Source organism: Anguilla rostrata, chromosome 1 (assembly GCF_018555375.3).
Source record: "Anguilla rostrata isolate EN2019 chromosome 1, ASM1855537v3, whole genome shotgun sequence".
NCBI classification, from domain to species: domain Eukaryota; kingdom Metazoa; phylum Chordata; class Actinopteri; order Anguilliformes; family Anguillidae; genus Anguilla; species Anguilla rostrata.
Genome location: NC_057933.1, coordinates 40338085 through 40358377, shown reverse-complemented (window position 1 = coordinate 40358377; position 20293 = coordinate 40338085). Strand labels below are relative to the sequence as shown.

The 20293-nt window shown below is 41.8% G+C and overlaps 1 protein-coding gene across 2 annotated transcripts; it reads left to right on the top strand.

Moving 5' to 3' along the window:
- The first annotated feature begins 2503 nt into the window (after nt 1-2503).
- Nucleotides 2504-20282, top strand: heatr4 (HEAT repeat containing 4). 2 transcript variants are annotated; one of them, XM_064336880.1, is made up of 14 exons: nt 2513-4570; nt 5131-5271; nt 6890-7096; nt 9734-9877; nt 12599-12742; nt 13345-13505; nt 14481-14585; nt 14727-14845; nt 14940-15120; nt 16292-16361; nt 17509-17698; nt 18414-18492; nt 19022-19181; nt 19378-20282. In XM_064336880.1, exons 1-14 carry the CDS (start codon nt 4450-4452, stop codon nt 19485-19487), a joined length of 1932 nt encoding a protein of 643 aa, XP_064192950.1. In that variant the 5' UTR covers nt 2513-4449; the 3' UTR covers nt 19488-20282. The 2 variants fall into 2 exon arrangements, 1 of the variants encoding a protein (XP_064192950.1); XR_010330186.1 differs by lacking the exon at nt 19378-20282 and having other exon boundaries at nt 2504-4570; nt 17509-17704; nt 19022-19079.
- The last annotated feature ends 11 nt before the right edge of the window (nt 20283-20293 follow it).

Genomic DNA, 20293 nt, shown 5'->3' with positions numbered 1-20293 from the left:
ATTCCATTCCAGAACTATGCATAGCACCTTACAATTCTTGAAAATAGAATTTAAATAATAATAATAATAATAAGGGAGAATAGGTGGTTTTTCAGTTGGGGGTTCACATAATATTTCAGCATTATGTTACTTGTCTTGTGTAAGCATTAAAATAATGACTGCCAATACAAAAATAGGTATTTTGGACCACAGAAAAGTTTCTAGAGTTCTAGCAGTATTAAATAGAGTCCTATTGGGATAATATGCACTGTATTAGAGTTAAAATCACTAAATCAGGGTTGATTTTACACTGAAGACTTTGACTTTGGCTTTGTTTTTCTTTTTTTCCAAAAAAATGTAACATTCTTCTTCCTTAACTTTACATCATACATGTATTAAAATAATGCTCTCCTGAATTTGTAACCATAGAGCATTCAATAACAAGTGCAAGTTGATCGTTTTGTTACTGTGACAAATTACAGACACCACACATCTTTGAATTTGAAAGTAGCAGTACTAGAATTTTCAGATGTACTTCCCTTTAACTTTATTTAGAATGAAATGCTAATATGGAAGCAGAGGGGGAACAGGATGGCAGAAATTAATTTGTACGTTGTAAGGAGACCTGTTTGTAACCATGCACTCATTTCTTGTGTATGTTTGCTCTCAATCGTATTTCTCATTAGCAAACTAAATCATAGTGAGGCTAACAAATGAGCCAACTCTTAAAATTGCTATTTCTTTTTTATGCTTGACTTTCTACAACAGAAACAAAGCAAAATGGACCTTCTCCAGAGTCAGAACTCCCTAGTGAACGTTGGTGACCTTCAGAATATGAGACAAAATCAACTGTTCATGCAGCTTCTTCAGAGCACCACCCACAGCCTGAGTTTCTCCCAGGATGTTGTGTGGGAGAGGGCTGCTGAAACAATCCCATACAGCCAGACAGATTTCCGCTGGCTCTTCTGCAGCTTTGGACCACCAGCCACCAAGAGCAAGCCAAAAGCCCGGAGGACAGTAGACCTTAGACACCTCCCCCAGCAGTCCTCACCTCCTGTCCACGTGGGGGCCCATGTTGGCAGGGAACATCCAGTAGGTCCCCTTGTCCCACTTCCTCACCAGACCATCTTTGTGACAGCACAGGATTCAATTATAACTCTTTCCCAAAAGCGGCCTCTAGCAGATAGAGGGAGCAGGAAGGACCAGAGCAGCTACAGGGACAAGAAACCAACCAGGACCATTCCTGAGAGGATACCACAGCAGCGACAGATCCTAGAGCAGCGCCAGATTCCAGAGCAGTGCCAAATCAAACCACAGCTGCAGTCTGGGCTGAAGGGGTATGCTGGCAGCCTCATCTGTGAGGCCCTTGTGAGCCATGAAAACTTGAGCAGAGACCAAGATCTCCTCATGGAGGCTGCACACATTAACCAGCCTAAAACTCTTCTTCCAAAGCACCACAGGCAAGTAGACCCCACTCTAAAATAGCCCTCCCCGTAGACCATAGGCAAGTAGACCCCACTCTAAAACAGCCCTCCCCGTAGACCATAGGCAAGTAGACCCCACTCAAAAGCAGTCCCCCCAGTAGACCATAGGCAAGTAGACCCCACTCTAAAACAGCCCTCCCCGTAGACCATAGGCAAGTAGACCCCACTCAAAAGCAGTCCCCCCAGTAGACCATAGGCAAGTAGACCCCACTCTAAAACAGCCCTCCCCGTAGGCCATAGGCAAGTAGACCCCACTCTAAACTAACTCTAACAGTAGACCATAGGCAAGTAAACCCCACTCTAAAACAACCCTCCCCGTAGACCATAGGCAAGTAGACCCCACTCAAAAACAACCCTCCCCGTAGACCATAGGAAAGTAGACCCCACCCAAAAACAACCCTCCTAGTAGACCATAGGAAAGTAGACCCCACTCAAAAACAACCCTCCCTGTAGACCATAGGCAAGTAGACCCCACTCTAAAATAACCCTCCCAGTAGGCATAGGCAAGCATGCTCCACTGCCTGCATGCCACAGGCATGTACACTTCAATAAATGTCCCTTGTAAGCATGATTGAAGACAAGCCACCATGTTTTCTGCTGGAGATGGGGGATAATGAAAAGCATGGCATGTATTTCCTTATTATATTGTAATAATTTATTTGTCATAAGCCATGACCCCTGGGAGACGCAGGTTGTTCTGCTGCATACCATAATATTTATTCATCTTTTGAGAAGAGCACACAAGGGGACAGATAGCACAATTGAACAAAATCCTTTACCTTTCTCCTTCATGGGGTTTTGGATCAAAATAAATTAAAATGACGTAAGGAAAAATAAAAAGACTGATTTTTAGCCAAACTGTGGACTTTCAAAATGCATCTACTTGATGGTTTCAGGTATCTAGGGGTGTACCTGGCGGAAGACATGTCATGCAGAATAACTGAGAGGGTGTCCTGGAGGCTGTCCAGGGTTGCTTAAGCAGGTGTAACTGGCTAGTTCCACACCTCTCATATAGAGGGCGAGCCCTCATTGTAAATAACCTGGTGGCTTCAGCACTTTGGCATAGGCTAGCATTTCTAGAGCCACCTGCTGGCCTGTTAGCTGAGATTCAGGCATTTCTTGTAGATTTTTTCTGAGAAGGTTATCACTGGGTTTCACAGAATGTTTTGTTTATACCACAGAAGGAGGGTGGTCAAGGGTTAGTTAATCTGGCCAGTAGAACAGCAGCATTTAGACAGTGGATTTAAAGGTTACTGTACGCAAGGGGTAGAAATGTATGGAGGCAGCTTGCTGAGGTCGTCCTGAGACAAACGTAGAATTTAGGGTTTCCTCTGTTTCTGGTTGACCTCAGAACAGAAAAAGGATGTGCCACCTTTTTACAAATGTCTGCTAAGAGTGTGGGGGCAGATGGATGTGGTGAGATCATCCTCACTTGTATCTGTGAAGTGGCTCCTGGAAGAGCTGTTGCTGTATGGAGCACGGCTGGACACTATCACGGCGGCTATTCCAGGGCTATCTGACCTTTTAAAAGTGGCTAGCCTTGTTACTTTAGGGCAACTGGTTGAGCTGGCAGGGAGGAACCTTACAGAGGCTGGGAAGTTGGCTGAGTGGATGGGAATGAGGTCGACATGGGTGGCTGACCAGATGCTGGAGCGGTATAAGAGAGTCTTGACCACAGAAGACTGGAGGCTACTGCAGGAGGGGGAAGGTTGGGACACTGACATGGAGGAGCTGTTTCCTAGGCTGCTGCTGGTACCTGCCACTGCAGGGAGATTTAACTGCTCTACACTCTGCAGGCAGCCAGAGGCTATACAGAATTTAGTTCAAAGTGCTCAACAGAGACAGATTGGGTAACAGGGTTGACACCCCCTGGAGGGCAAGCTTGGAGGTGGGGCCAGAGGTGCGGCCTGCATGGACTGACTTGTATAAACTGCCCTTGCTGAAGTATGCAGGGGACTTGCTGTAGAGAGTTCTCCATGGGGTTGTACCAGTCAATGCATTTGTTTTTCTCGTGAACCCCACAGTGGACAGGGGCTTCCCTTTCTGTGGTGTTAGAGAGACAATTTCACTTTTAAAAGACTGTGTTTTAAAGACTGTGTTAGGCTGGGTCCCCTTTAAAGTATGGTTAGCTCATTGGTGGCTGCACTTGGGGAAGTCTTCACAGTTCTGGCGTTTATTTTTGGTATTCACAGCAGCAAGAAAAAAGAACAGTGGGCTGCATTGTTAATTACTTGTTGGGAGAGGCTGAGACGACTGTGTACCTCAGCAGGAAGAAGTAAAAACAGGTGTACATCACTGAGCTGTTTGAATCTGTTGTCAGATTGAGAGTTGCCATTGACTTTGAGTGTTATATAAGGATGCAGGACAGTGTTTTTCAGGATGGGTGGTGCCATGGGGAGGTTGTGTGTAGTCTGGAGGAAGGAGATGTAATATTTAACAACATACTAAGCTGATGGTGATGCAAATGGTTATGTGTTTATTTCTGTTTTGCATTCTATTGCTTTGTTCAAATTTTTCTCCTTTCCTTTTTCTTTTTTATGTTTGTTTTGCTTGTGTGTGTGTGTGTCTTGGTACTTGTTGTTCTTTTTGATTTGGTGGTATCTTTATTTTGATGTGCTGAATGGTGGCATACAGTATATTGTACAATAAAGGTTTGTTAAAACTCAAAACTCTAACCAGTGGGAGGGCTCAGTCTGATTCCCTCTCCCAGACAGAGCTGCCACAATATCGTATGAATTTTCTCATCTTACATTCCTGACATATAGAGCAATATTCTTTTTTTAAATGCTGATTGTAGTTATTCCAATACATTTAAAAAAAAAATTCTTTCATGACTGTACCTGTGTGAATTGAGCCTCCTGTTATTAAACTGTGCGTAGTTATATTCCATTTCATTCAGACGCCTCCTCAATCTGCCCAATCCAGAGTGCCATGGATCTCCCTTCCCTCTGTCCATACAAATGAGCACAGCACATCCAAATCAACTATGACCTCTGCGCCCATCAAATACACTGAAACCCCCCTGCAGTTTCGGGATTGCCTGAGCCCCCACACAAGCAACTATGTCAGCCAGACTGAGAACAGCTCCCAACAGCTACCCATCGCTGGTATGACATTCGACTTGTGTTCTGATCGCTTCCTCTCTTATTATATCAAGGCTTTTATACTTAATGACTGTAGGGCTCTGGTCCAATTTGTCCATAACTCCAGACATACAGTGTTTTGATTACAAAACATTAAGCTGGAGAGGGTTTCAATGCTTTATGACATGGGGCAGGCCATTTGACAGGAGTGATATGAAAACATTCCTTGAAAGTAGACACAGGGGAATGGCATGCATCTGTTTGTTCTGTAGACACTTAAGTGTAATTCAGACATATTTAACTGCAAAACCTTGGTGTGTTTAACTATAGAAAAAGGGGTCAGCAATAAATGAGTGTGACCTAGCCATGGGCCCACAGACAGACAGTACAGATGCTGTTATTGTACCCTTGAGCACTGTAATTAACCTGATTGCCCCATTAAAATATCCAGCTGTATAATCTGATTGTATGTTTAAAAAAGTGCATGTGTCATTATGGATAATAACTGCTAAATGTAGCCATAATTGTCGACTGACTGGCTGGTTTAAAGGTGCCTGGGTGTGGCTCATTGTTCTGTATTACAGGCATATTGTTGCCAGAGCTCCGGGGCAGTACGAAGAAGCAGAATGGCGTCACTGTGGACAGCGATGCACAGCACCAGAAGCACCGCCAGCAAGGTTTCCCCTGTGGAACAGAGAAGGGGACTGAGCTCCCTGAGGCAGGAGGTCAGAACTCATCATGCCCATTATCTCCATTAGCATTTCTGTTTCAAATAGGAAAAGGATCATGTGAGTAAATTCATGTCAAATGAGGGGGATGTACTGTGTAAAGTAAAATAGGGTTAACTCCTGCAAACATCTGTGTTCTGATTGCTTTGACTCATAGGAATCAGAGATAACTCTCTGAGCTGCTTGCTGGGTGCATTCGAATGATAAAAATTAAGGCCTGGCTCACAGTAGGCATTTCAGTTCATCCCAAAGATATTTGGTGGGGTAGAGGTCAGAGCTCTGTGCAGGCCAGACTCAGCAAACCATTTCTTTATGATCCTTGCTTTGTGCGAGGGGGCATTGTTATGCTGAAATAAGAAAGGGCCTTCCCCATCCCTTCACTGGAACTAAGGGGCCTAGCCCAAACCATGAAAAATAGCCCCAGGCCATTATTCCTCCACCACCAAATTTTACAGTTGCCACTATTTGGGCCTGTGCAGCTGGCACTATGCATTCTGCCTGAGTGTCAGAGAGTGAATCTTGATTCATCACTCCAAAGAACGCACTTGCACTGCTCCAGAGTCCAATAGCAGTGTGCTTTACACCACACCACTGGCATTGCTCATCTTAGGCTTGTGTATGGCTGCTCAACCATGGAAACCTATTTCATGAGTGTTGCAACCGAGAACAGATTATCTTTAAGCGCTGCATGCTTTAGCACTCGGTGGTCACGTTCTGTGAGCTTGTGTGGCCTACTGCTTAGCGGCTGAGGCTGAGCTGCTGTCGCTCCTATACGTTTCCACTTCACAATAACAGCACTTGCAGTTTACTGGGACAGCTCTAGCATGGCAGAAATTTGACACACTGGCTTTTTGAAAAGGTGGCATCCTATGACAGTGCCACATTGAAAGTCACTGAGCTCTTCAGTACAACCCATTCTGCTGCCAATGTTTGTCAATAGAGATTGCATGAGTTCATGTTTTGATTTTATGAACCTTAGCAATGGGTATGGCTGAAATAGCAAAAACCTCTAATTAGAAGGGGTGTCCACATACATTTGGAAATGGAGTGTATCAAACATACATTTTTAAAATGGTATACTTTTTGCCACAATAATAATAATAATCATAAGAATAATAATAATAATATCCAAAAGCATTACATAAACCAAGTATAATTGTGGAAGTGGTAAACATAGAATGAGCAGGCATGCAATGAATGAATGAATGAATGAATGAAAGAGGAATCTGTATGAATACAGAAGTGTTTTATCAATTTATGTAAATCATCTTAATAACTATCTGAAATCTTTGTTAATATTCTCAAAAGCACATCAAAATTGTGTGAACTCTTCCAAATGGATGCATAAATGATTTTTCAAAAATCATTTTAGTCAAGTGTAATATGGATATCATGTGCACTGGTTTCAATGTAGGAAAATGAATGAACTGTAAATTTGGCAGGTTTGTTTCTTTTGAGTAACAGAACAGATGAATAAACCAGAATATCAGAGCTACAGTTTACACAGGACAGGAGTGTCCAGTGTTTTGGGCTTGTGACATAGTGTCATTTGGATCAATGCTGGCTGCACTGAGCTCTCCCCAGTGACACAGTTTCTTGTTTGCTGTCCTATCAGTGGTCCCAAGAGTGCAGGTGGGGGACTCCACAAATAACTGTGCTGCAGAGATGAGTTCCAGGACCCCTGATGGCAGCAGGATGGACAGAAGGTTGCCCCATGTGAAAATCATAGGGCTACTCTGGCAGCCACCTGGCCACAACCCCACTGTGGACCTCTCTCTGCTCCGCTGTGCTGTGGAGGAGTGGATCATCACACTGAAGATCGGTAGGTCATGCTCCCTCACACTGATCACACAGGAGAACTCAGTGGGTTCTGTTTTAAATAAACCAATTTATCAGAAAGTTCCCATGTGATAAATTACAAAAGGTTACAGTGGTCCAGAAAAGTTCAAAAACACACACTCTTTTTTTATTGTAGTGACACGCCCTCTAGGCTCATCTACATGGCATGTGTAGCAGTTGGTGTTTAAATGGCACACACAAGCAGTACAGCATGCCATTTGTGCGTCTACACCAGTTCTGTGTGCTCTGCGTCTCTTGCACTTCTCCTGTGGGTTTTCCAGCAGGCTGCAGCTCAGTGAACATTTTTGTGGTGAAAAGTCGGTGAAACACCATCTAGGCGTTCAGGTGACAACCTAGCAATATTTGGCTATACAGGCTATATGCAGATAAAACCTGAGCTATGTTGGGGTTAACGTGGTCCATTTATGTCGAAATGTCTTTAAACCTGCATTTCCACTCTAGACGTCTAGATTCAGGTTTTTGCTCACTGTTATACAGTTGTCATGAATAAGACATAATTTGTGTACATAAATTCCCGAATTAAGCAGTTTGTCATTTTGTCATTGATATTCCTTTATACACATGCTATCTATTATATTTTATCACAAAATATTGAATAGATAGACTACCTTTTTGATGTTCCAGGTCCTTGTATTCCCCTCTCAATTTCGGAGATGGAATGTCCAGGGGTCATAAAGTAAAAGTCCTTTGTTTCTTCCACCCATGAACTCAGCCAGTTGATTTCACTAATTAGCTCTACCTCCTGGCTGAAGAATTGTACTAATTAGCAAATCCAGGTGATTTAAACAAATACTGGCGAGGTCTTTTACTTTTTGAACGTGGATTTTCCACCTCTGCTCAGCCCTCACCACAACTTATTAGGCTATTGCTTCACAAACCAGATTGCTTCCTTTACACATTATTCTATGAAAGAAGAATTCGCTGCCCAATTTGTGCTTAATGAACTGCTGATACAGCTCACATAGCAAGCTGCTGAACTTTAAATCGCTGAGGCAGAAGAGCACATTGTTGGAACACATGAAATTCATGACCATTTTAATTGTTTGACATCAAAACAGAGTCCAATTTAGTAAAACAGTTTTCTCATTATAAAGAAAAACATGTATCCTGTGGGGATTAATCACCCTAGTAATGTCATAAACAAGTGCAATAATAGCTAGCGGGAGACAATTAACTAAATAGGTGAATTTTCCACAGCAATCAAAATCTGCAGTTTAATGTTGTGCACATTGAGAATGAATACATCTGAGAACTGGCTGGAAACTACAGTTTAAATTTTCAGTTAGACTTACTATATTTCCAGATCACAAATGGTGGCCTCACCTTACCTTCTACATCATTTTATAAGCATCATTCAGTTCTGGTGAAGATAACCTCTCCTGCGATTCTTTTGGTATGCTTCACAGAGAGATATACAGTGTGTGAAGCAGCATTGCAGCTGCTGCCTCTTCGGTGTAGATGACCTCTATGATGTAATATTGAAACCCTGCCTATGCTAGTGTGGACTATGTGAAACATTTTGTTATGCAAACCAGGGAGAAAATCTACAAAAATCTTTTAAAAGAAAGAGAGGCACAATTTCAGACACTCATTCATTATTCAAAATGATATGGTATAATTCTGAAGACATTTATTGCAACAGGTTTTGCAGTCCTCCCCACAAACCAACACAATCCATCGTTCTTGGACGCACACGTGCTTTATTGTGCGCTTGTTACAAAAACACGGATATTGAAATAAAACAAAACACACACTGTAAGGAAGGGCATTACACGGCATGTCGCTCCCATGTGCGTCTCTCATTCCAGTGGCCCTGTCTCACTGCAGGCAGAGCATAGAAACAGTTAACAACCACTGAAAAATGCCAACAGGTGTGGCTACAGGCCAGCTGAACCGCTCCCTCTCCACCTGCAGATGGAACCCTAACCACACCACCCCTCCAAATTTATGTTTTCCATTTACATAAGAATATGTATCACCTAAGACAACAAAAATCAGTGGTGGAACCATTGATAGAAATGGCTTAGAATGATGGTAATACCGGTGTAGGACAGGTGGCCCATCAGGTCAGTTATAAATGCATTTTTGGTTACACTGAACATTGCACTCTTGATGCCCACACATTTAACTATAAGGTTCAGAGAATTAGAATACTCCTTCCATGTTTAACGAGAGTGGTATATTGTTGAGTACGTATCCACACCATTCTTAAACATGAAACATAAAATCTGATAATCGTCCCAAAGCCTGTCATTTTACCAGCTTCCATTGAGTATTTGCCCATTACTGCTGCCGTATACAGGCAGAGAAATGTAAGACAAACAGACATACAGGCGCGCTTGCATGATGTCTGCCTTGCCTACTGGCAGTAGAGGTAATCACAGTGTATTCTGCATCCAGAGCTACATTAAACTATGCAGCCATTTGCACATTTTTGTAAGTGCTTCATTGTAGGTTAAGGGAAATAATGTCTATGGTAATGGTTTTATACAGCTCAAACTAGATTCCCATTGACAGGACATAGTTCAATATGATCATTAGCCTGGTTGAATGTGAACTGAGTGTTGGTCTTTGATAAATCAAAACCCTCACATTCTAGAGACTTCTTGGCTGAACATTACCACTGAGGGGCTGAAGAAAGCGTTTTCCGATCCTGATCATAATGTTCGGCTGGAGGCCATAGCAACCTGTGCCTTGAGGGCTGTATATGGGGCAAGAGTGGATCAGGACCCTCCCAGCACTGGTAAGATTTCCTATCTGTTAGACTTCTTCTTCTCATCTTATTAGTCAATCTGAGTGTTTATTTTTTTTTAATTTTTTGCCATTAGAAACAGCAGAATTTGCCCCATTAAATGCTTTAAAGAATTAAAATGATTCCAGGAAGTGTACTTTCTGTTGCCTTTAAAATTCTCAATTTTTTCACAGCACTAGTAACACAGAAAAAACTTTACAAGCATTGGTACAAGAGGCATTCATCATTTGCAGACTGTTCAATTACCACAAGGATAAATTTTCAGACCAGTATTATGTATTATTATATGTATCTTCCTTCTGTTTGTCTAGAGGCTGAATTTCATTACATAGACCACTGTTATTTATGTGCATGTCAAACCAAGACAGCAAGCTGGTTCCAAATAAACTGCACCAATAAATTTTGAATCTGAGTGCATTCACCCTGAACATCAGTAAAACTGTGTGCTTATAATTATCTATAAATAGACTAAAATATGCTTTCCAGAGACACTTGCAATGAGAGAAGTGATTGTGGTTGTTCCTGATTTTAAATTCCTTAGAAGCACTCCTGACTCCTAAGTTTCTATTATTATCTCCGCCAGGCGTGAGCCTGGAGGGGATCATGCGTTTGGTCTCGCATACTACTGGGCCGATCAGCCTAATATTTGTTGTGCACGCTCACAGCAGGCCAAGGACCTGAATTCTCGAATATTTTGCAAATCGGTCAACGACAAGTATTTTATTTGAATTAATTTCCATCGTTGTTGTCCATTGAAATAGATTGAGTGCTAACTCCTCACTTCTCCTAGGGGCCGCAAGTGATCAAACAAGTGCTTCCATTTGGAATGTTTTTTTCCCATTTCCGCTAGGGACAACCAATCATGTCTTGTTGCCACAGGTTCAAATGTTAAAATCATGTCTTCTTGTTGCCACAGATTCAAACATTATGTGGTATGAAATATGGTGCGTTTGCTTGACCAGCTAGCATGTCTCGCCTTCCTCTTTGTTGGTAACGTAGTTAACGTATGCTAGCTGCCGCAGAGATTAGGCTACAGTTTGTCTTTCATGACCATGTAGGTGTGTGGTTAATGAACTTAGCTAACGTTATCTCTGTTTGAGGTGCTGACCTAGCTAACGATATTTGATTTATGCATTATTGTTGTTGGCTGCAAATCACCATGTGAAAGGAAAACACGCCTGGCAGAGATCTGCACTCTACTGAGTGCACTCTTCTAGTTAGACTATGAAATCAGGAAGTTACATTTGTATTTTTGTTGAACTACATGTATGGCATGGAAGCCCCAAATGCGAACCATCTCTTGCTTTATATTGCCACATGCGCACCTCCAGGTATGGGATATTCAGTTAGTGGCGTGTCACAATACAATACCGTCTCTATGAACAAGCCCCCACATCATAAGTTTGGTCTGGCCCAGAGACAGCCCACATCACTTTCACTCGGCCCTTATGCTGAAATGAATGACAGTCCATTGGTGGTCCAGATCTGGTTGCCAGATCTAGACTATTTTTTGGGTCATTTTATAAAATTTGTGTGGACCAAGAGAAAGTGAATTATGTGTGCTGTCGCAGGGCCCGTTTAAACTTGCTAAGTAGGCAAAAGTACTGGAAAGAAGCCTAAGAATTTTCACCATTGCCATAAAATCAAAAACTATTTATTGACCCATGTCAGGCTTGGTTCTAGTGTTCAGACCAGCAATCCTTTCTGGTCTGTCTGGCACCTTCTGCCTGCACGAGCAGCACATTGAGCCTCCTCCTCCTACTGCAAGCTTGATAGGGGGACTGCAACGTGAAAAGCAGCAGTGACTTGTATCTCAGAAGATACTGAGTGCTTGTCTGCACTCTCCAAATTTACAGGAGGGTGGTAGAGATCAGCTCAACATATGATTACATTTCGGCATTCCAAGAGGAGAGTACATAGCGGTTAGATCTTTAAGAAGATGATGTTTGAGCGTATGAGATGTAGATGTTTAATACAAGACCTTGCAGGGCCAACAGAATCAATTTGTACATGTCTTCAAAGATGAAGTGAGAACAAAGCACCTGAACACGAGTGTGGCGTAACCTAGATTGTGCTGACAGTTTGCACCCACACGTTCATGAAACAACTTAGCATTGTGTCATAAAATGTATTTACGATTATGTTGGGTCGGATAAAACGGTTTTACACTGTGTTTGAAGAGAACATTTTGTACAGTAGCGTAGGTAGCATATTCAAAATATTATCCAAAATGTGCAATTTGGAGAGGTTTTGGGATGCCCTGAACAAAATGCTTCACTGCTTTTAGTTATCTGCACAATTTCTTTTTCTGTGGTAGTAAACAAGTTGGGGGTGAACGGTGTATGTTTCCTTCCCACTAGCTGGTCTGAATTTTGTAACGAACAGTAGAGTCATTTATGTGTCTGAAATGAATAATTCTTCACATATATCTAAAATTTTGGAGCATAGTCTTGATAGTAGACATGTGCACTTCAAATAATGCCATAATCTCTCTGGTTTGTTTTGCCACAAAATGTAAGGCTTTATTTAAGATTAGTGCAAAGTAGGTGGAAATTGTCTTTTTAAATGCTTGGCCTTAAGGTTTGATTTGATCATATGCATATTTTTTGCATGAAGCCCAGTGTCTGCTTTTGTATGGTTAATATTTTAAGCTTTAAAATGCATTATGCATTTAAATGCAAATCTTGCATTATGTATTTCCTGTTCGAGAAGTTGACCATGTTCTGCAGCCCCTCCTGCTGTCTGCCCTGGATGATGACCATGTGTGGGTTCAAATGGCAGCTGCAGTGTGCCAGTATGCCATGGGCATGCCAAGCCTGCAGGCCAGAGAAATCCTTCAGAGTACACTCCAGAGAGGTAAGCCCACATAACAGTCCCTGTTCAAATGAAAGCTTGCCATTACATTTTCAAATAATGTGTTTAAACCAAGGGTTTCATGGCTTCCATTTGCATTGACTGTGGTCAATTCCATTTTAATTAAGTCAATTCAGAAAATGAATGGAAAACCCATTTATGAATTGAAAAATGGCCATAACGTTGTGTTTACTTTTTCAGGTAATTGAATTTCGATTAATTTCCTAAACTGACCTGAAATGCAATAAATCCCTAACTCTGTTGGCTGTTGTCAAAAAGTTAAATACTGTATATAAATGTGTATGCTGAATAAAATACCAGTGATTAAATTATGCCATGTTTGTGTCAGCTACGGGGCGTGTATATGGTGACATAAAATCTGATTGTATGTACAGTATTGCCATTCATATTAGAGTAATCAGAGAACAAGGAAATGGGTAGATCATTGGGTGTTATTACAGATTAAAACGAATACTAAAGCAGGGAGAAGTGGAAGTGGAAGTGAGGAAGTGAGGAAGTGGAAATAACCTGAGACAAAAGTGAAGCGGAAGTGACCTGAGATGGGCGTGGTCTGCTGGGGTGTTTGTGTGGCTTGGATTGGACAGGTGCAGATGCAGATATTTGGCTGGCAGCACAGTGTCTGGCGGCAGGGGGAGGGACCAGTCTGCCTGTCATACAGGTCCTCCTTTCCCGGCTCTTTGGGAGTGAGGTGCAGAGGGAACAGGAGCAGGCCACCGCACTTCTGGCCAACATAAGCAGCAAGACTGTGCGTAGTTCCCACCTTCTGTCTCTTCCTTTTCCTCTCTCTTTCTGTCAAGGATATAGTTATAGTTCCATGCTCTGGAACTTATTGGTGTGTTCGTCTGTTTGTTGACAAGATAACTGAAACAGTTAGGATGGTTTTCGTTTGGTTAGATGTTTTACTTTTTGGGACGGGCTGGATTTTAGAGCTGTTGTGCATCATGCATTAGGTATTTACAAAAAGTGTATAATACCTGGCAAGTATCAGAAGACATGATGTCTCAGCACTGGCCAAATTTTGACAAACATGTTGGCTATTACATTTGCAGTCACGGATACCTGTACCTTTCAGTCATGGCCACATTTCTGCAGAATCAGTTCTGTATCAGTCCCTACATTGAGTTCAACAGAGATTATGGAATCCAGACCTAGCTAAGAGCATTCTCAGACCAGTGATTACATAACAGCACTAATGAAAACAAATTATGCGTAACCAAAAACCAAAAACACATACAGATTACAGACATAACAAGCTCTTGGAAGAAAACAGAAAACATACAAAATACAATAACCTAAAAACTGAAAGATACCATAACCTGAATTAGTATAAAAAATAGGAGTGCTATGTGGTGGGGTGGTAGGGGAACCAAGACGCAATCTGAAGAGGTGGGTCTTCTCTTACAAACTGTGCCTGGAGAGCCCGGGGGACATTTCTTACAAAGAACATCTGAACAATAGTCGTGTAGTAATCTGCACACTTGGATGACAACTCCAATAGCATCTAAACCCTCGATACTTTGACAATGGCAAAGTATTTCTGACCACATGATGACTTGCAACTGGTAGGATTAGGTATGGGATTTGTCCTGAAAATCTTCATAAAACTATTAAATATTCATGTTGTCCTATGTGCTTGACTTCACAGTCATTTGTTCTCTCAATTATAGAGTTTTGTCATTTTTTGTTCAATTTGGAAACTGCCATTGTCTCTTTTTATCAGACTCTAGTGCGTACCCTGCTGGCCAAGGAGCTGAACTGCGCTAACTGGAGAAACCGAGTCCTGGCTTGCAAAACAATTGCTCAGCTCAAGGGCCCCATCAACAAAGTACTGAAGCCTTTTCACAATTTACTATTTACTCTGGGAAAGTCATGGAGATTTTTCATTTCTCAAAACAAAATCTCTCATCTGAATTATGCATTGTATTTTCATACATTTTTGCTGCATGTGATGTGTGCCCTGTGGCAGGACCTGGTGAACAAGCTGACGCAGCTCATGTGGAAGGACTGCCACAGTGAGGCCCGGCAGGCCGCCGCCCAGACGCTGGGGGCACTAGGACGAGGCAGGGAGCTGCACAATGAGCTGAGGTACTGAATAGGGCAGTGCCTGTGAATGGGAGGGGCTTGTGGGACCAGCCTTGTTCTACCCACAGAGGAGTGAGAGAGCATGTGGCCTTTCTAGGGTGCAGCTGGAGGAGGGGCCGTCCTTACTGCGGGTGGAAGCTCTGGTCCTCCTGGCACAGCTGAAGATCATGACGCCCAGGCTACTGCCCAGCTTCCTGAGCTGCCTCCGGGATGACTTTGCGGCCGTGCGGAAACAAGCCTGTTTGACCGCCGCTGCACTGTGCACGAAAGACCAGGCGGTGAGATCACCTGCCTGCCCCATCTCATCACAAACCTACGTGATAGACTAGGTGCATCTTCAACCTTTCACAAGCTGCAAACTTCCATTTGGTGAGGTTTCATAGGTTACTTTAAGTCTAGCTGTCAAACCATATTTACAGCTGAAATACAAAAGATGTTTCATCAACCTTCCAAAAATGACTACAATTGAACACATCCTAGGAAAGTGGTGAACCCAAGCTTGTTGTCATTATGCCATATCCCATCCCATAATTCTCAGCTTTAGTCAAGCTTTTAAAGACTAAGGACCATATTTACTAAGGATTTGTGGGGCTTTTATAGATGCTAATGGGACAAAGAGCATTTTCACATATTTACTAAAGTGCCGCACGGAAGTTTGCGCTGGTAAAATGAGAGAAAAGTGACATCCCTAAAATCTGACTTAATGCATATGTATATTAAGGCGTTCTGATGTTAGACTGCAAAAATAAGGGAGGAGAGAATGGAAATTTATGCATATGACCTGATGCAGCTGATTTATCATGGCTGGTGGCTGTTGCTGCAAAGGTAATTGCTGCTGTTTTTTGATGTCTGGGAAAAGCAGATGTTGACTACTTTCTGGCACAAGATTGGCATTGCGGCAGTTGACATTCTTAGGAGGAACACATTGTCAGCGTGGTAGAGTAGGGGAGAGTCACTATAAATGTTAAAAGTTTTTGGATTTTCCTCATTTACTCAGGCAATATTTAGCCTAGCACTATGAAATTTTGCATCAAGCAGCTTTGACATGTCAGGAGTCATTAGCCGTTTCAATTACATTTAGAACTTAATGGAGTCGGATGCAATTAAAACCAAAGTACGGGCCGTCTGGGTAGTGTAGAGGTAAAAGCAGCGGTACTTCAGGCTTGGCAGTGTTCGCAAATGGGAAGCCGGTGAGGGTATGAGTCCTGATCGTTACATTAGCGACTCCTACTGGTTGGTCGGGGCGCCTGTCCAACAAGGAGGGGATCTGTCTTTGTGTTCAGAACCTCAAAAACTTCTGAAAAATGGCAAGGCTACAGGGCTTGGTTCCCCGTGAGCATTTTACATTACAGTTGCATTGTTCTTTGTTTTTTTTTCTCCCATAAACTGAACATCAGATTTCTGAAGAATATATGTCTTAAATGTAATTTAAATTTTTGCTGTTTTCAGATTGTGAATCAGCTTATTGAGTTAAGTCAAGATGATCCAGTCTGGGGGGTTAAAGTTGCAGCTATTGATGGTAAGCTACCATTTTCACACTTCGGCTCATGTGGATTTCTTGTTCATGTTTCAAGTAATCTGAACTTCTGTCTTAAGTAAAGATTGGTTGAGTTTAGTTATTGATCTGTAACCAGAGTCCATTGATGTGTATTGTTACTAGAGTAAATCTGGGCCTTAGTCTTTTTGTGATCTTTTCAAGGCCAGGTAGAATTGGTAATGGATGATATTGGTACTTGTTTATAGACATTACCTGGTTTATGATTACTTTCTTACCAGTCTCTGACTTTAAAAATTGCTTTTTTGTTTTTTTCTTCAACCCACACATCACCTAATCTTTAAGGATCACTCCATTGATCAATACAGGCAGTCTTATCTGTGCCAATTGATTCAGTCCTTATCTGAAGTGTAGACCCGATATAGGTAACATTGACTGGGGCTCCCATTAAGATGAGGATTGATTGGGTTTTCAGCCTAAAAGAAGAGATTTACCAACTTGAGTGTTACAGTTTATGTTGTGATTTTTAGGCATTGTTTTGTCAGTAAGTTGTTGCATGGTAAAATACATTACACTGTGGAGCCCATGCTTAGCAATAGGGAGGCATCTTTCTACCAAGCATAAATGACAGGTGACTGCTTGAGATCAAAGTTCATGAAAGATTCAAATAAATTATTTCGCAATGTTACCATAGGATGCTTTGCTTTCATATGATTATTGAGTACTGTACTGGACAATTTGCACTTTACATTTTCATAGTTTCTTTCTATGTAAAAATTCCACTAAGTGTTATGATGACTTTGCTTCATTTTGTCGAGCAAACAAGCTATCAAATGTTAACTGCAGTAGCCTAGCTTTTTTCACGTGGATTTGTCAACCTCAGAACGTTCTGTGCTATGCCACCCTCTTGAGTTCAAGGGCATAGCATCTACATATTTAATGGGTTGGAAGCTAGCTGTAACAGAGGCTATAAAATTCCATGGGAATAAGAATCTTAAATTAACTACTTGTTATTGTTTACATTACATAAGCATGAAATTCCAACTAAGTATCTGAATATTTAATTATCCATTTACATCCCAAGTTGAAATATGTCAAAGAAAGTATTTAACCTAGGCTTGTAAGGAACACCATTTTGGGGCAGTGATGCAGGGGCCGTTTTTGATTATAGCTCTGGGAGAGATTGGCTGCCTGACTCCTCCCCTCCAGAAGATCTTGCTGCTGGCCATACAGTGTGAGAAGGAGCCTGAGGTCCGCATTGCTGCCTGTGAGGCCATCAGAATCCTACGAGTTGACGTGCCAGAGCTGCAGCCCCTTTTACAGCAGCGCCTCCTGCTGGAGAATCACCCGCAGGTCCACAGGTGAAGGTCGAAGAGAAGCATAACACTTAACACTCGCCAGAGCAGTCATTTAAATATTTCACCCTGGAGGGACTTAACAGTGACCCTGATCAGATAATGCTAAGCTACAGCACTGATGGGGGTTTATTTAAGACAATAGCCTTGATTACCAATATTAAGTATTACTTTTTGGTGTCTAAGATGTTAAAATGGGCTTAAATAACATTAAAAAAATGGCTCAAGGTGCTTTTGAAGGAGATCAAATGTGAACATTTTAAAAATATTTAGTCAGATTCATTATTGAATATTCCGTTTTTATATTGGGATGATGCCACCCACTAATCAAATCCCACTTCTAGGCAGTCTTGCTAGCATGTAAGACAAATCTTGAAATATGAAATTAAAGTATTCAACTGAATGTACAAGATTGCTCATGTCAAGACCTGAGAGGGCAAGTTAACCAACTCTTGCCTTTAACTGCTCAAGGAATTCCCTTGTTGTTGAATACCAGGAAGGTGGAGAGATGACCCTAGCTGTAGATGAAGCTAATAAAAAATGAGCAGTTTTTAGTCAAATATAGATTTTTGGGCCATAGTGAAGACCATCAGTCCACCAGGATAAACATTTGGCCCACTTGATGTAGACGCAAAAAGACAAGCTCTTAAGAGACCCTCTCCTACCCATCAGTAGTTATTCAGTGTTCACCCTGCTCATACTGTTCCTTTCTTTTTCTAAGACACATTGAGAGTCTCATGAAAAGCTACGGTTTCCCAATCGAAGGAGACGAGAACTTGGTCCTGAAAATCAAAGACCAGGTACATCTGATAAATCTGACCACACGCGTGTTGTTGGACTCTAGCTGATCTCCCACTTAGTGGCAGTTCCCTTCAGATAAGGAAATACTGTTTCTTTTTTTTTTTTAATTGCACACACTACCATTTTCTAAACTGCATAGACATTATAAATCCATTGTAATTTCAGCCCATACTGTTAATTAGATATGAGCACTTACAAATGCATATGGGGATATGGCACTTGGAACAATAAACTTACACAACTACAGTGAAAAGGCTAGCTCTCAAAAGCTTCAAGGAAAAAACTGAAATGCTCTGAAAATGAAATGTTATTAACAATAATCTCTAACAGCCACATGTGTACACTCATACGTACTCACGTTTCTAACTGGTAAGGGCTAGAGTTTCAATGGATTTTATTACGCATGTCATTTAGAAAACACACAGGGCATAATGGACTTCTGGGGTACGTAGGGTGTTTTGAAATTTGGTGAAATATACCTTCCTCTCTCTGTCCCACCTGCTCTCGGCTCCTCCCACTGCTCTGTAGGTTCAGAAGCTATGCTCAAAGCGCATCATCACAGGGAAGGTGCTGCTGCTGGAGGAACTGCACGACTCACAGCAGCAACAGAAGCGTTTCCTAGGCCACAGTGCCCAGCCCGACTCCCCACCCCAATCCATGACTCAGCTGCTGCAGGCTCGCTGCAGGGGTCAGTGGCCGCTGCCGCCCATGAATATCACTGAGCTAAGCGTGCCACATTGTGCAAAGCTGTGTCCTTTTAACAGGGCTTTTATTGGTCCAGAAGGCTGAAATTTCACACAAACACCTACATTATTTGCTTAAGGAAATAGAACAGCATGTCAATCTTGGGAATGTGCTTATGAGAACTTGTGTTGTTCCTGCAGAGCTGAACCACACCTCCTCTGCGGCCACCATCTCCAGGGCCACAGATAACAATGCTGGGATTCAGGTATGCCTTGGCCCCGGTTTCTGCCACAGTCACAGGGTGTTCTAGCATTATGTTCATGACAAGGGCTGTTGCTGTCGAGACCTTTTCTGTAATAGAATGTAGCCCCACTGACTCTCTGTTCTAAGTCTTTACATTACACATGCAAGCTCTCAGTAGCATACTAAATGGTATTAAATGGTGCTACTGGTGAGGTGTGCAAGTTGTGTAAGTCGCTCTGGATAAGAGCATCTGCTAAATGCATGCTAAATACAAAGTATTTGAGTGCACAATACCAATAAAACTGCATACATTTTGAGCACACTTTCACATCATCACCTTGCTATTGTCTTTAGCCAATACCATTCAAAAGTTTGGAATCAGAGGAATTTTCATGTTTTTGTAAGAAACGGACACTTTTACTCACCAAGGTAGCATTAAATTCATAAAATAAATATAGCCAAGACAATACTAATAATTACTATTCCCATTTGAAATAACTTCTAATTCAATCTTTACATATGCTTGCAAAGCCTCATTTTCAGTAGCCATTATTGCAGTGTACCAACCTAATCCTTAAGTATTCATGCTAATGTGCCAATTTGGCACTAGAGAAAGCACTCCCATTATATTAAGCACAGCTGAAAACAATTGTGCAGTTTAATTAAACCAAAAATATCTTTCTTTCAGTTGCTACAGTATCTAGTACACTGGCATTTCTAAAGTTCAATTTTAGTTTAATAAATGGCCAAAAATAAAATGCTTTCTCTAGAAAATCATCAGTCAATTGTTTTGAGAGATGAAGGCTATTCCATGCATGAGATTGCCCAGAAACAGAATATTTCGTACAAAGGTGTGCTCTTCTGTCTTGAAAG

Bases quoted from the DNA above. Each gene is read 5' to 3' on its own strand.
- heatr4 (XM_064336880.1), top strand. From the start codon at position 4,450: ATGACCTCTGCGCCCATCAAATACACTGAAACCCCCCTGCAGTTTCGG. The intron at 13,506-14,480 runs GTGCGTAGTTCC...TCTTTTTATCAG, and splicing joins CCAACATAAGCAGCAAGACT to ACTCTAGTGCGTACCCTGCT. The intron at 16,362-17,508 runs GTAAGCTACCAT...TTTTGATTATAG, and splicing joins TAAAGTTGCAGCTATTGATG to CTCTGGGAGAGATTGGCTGC.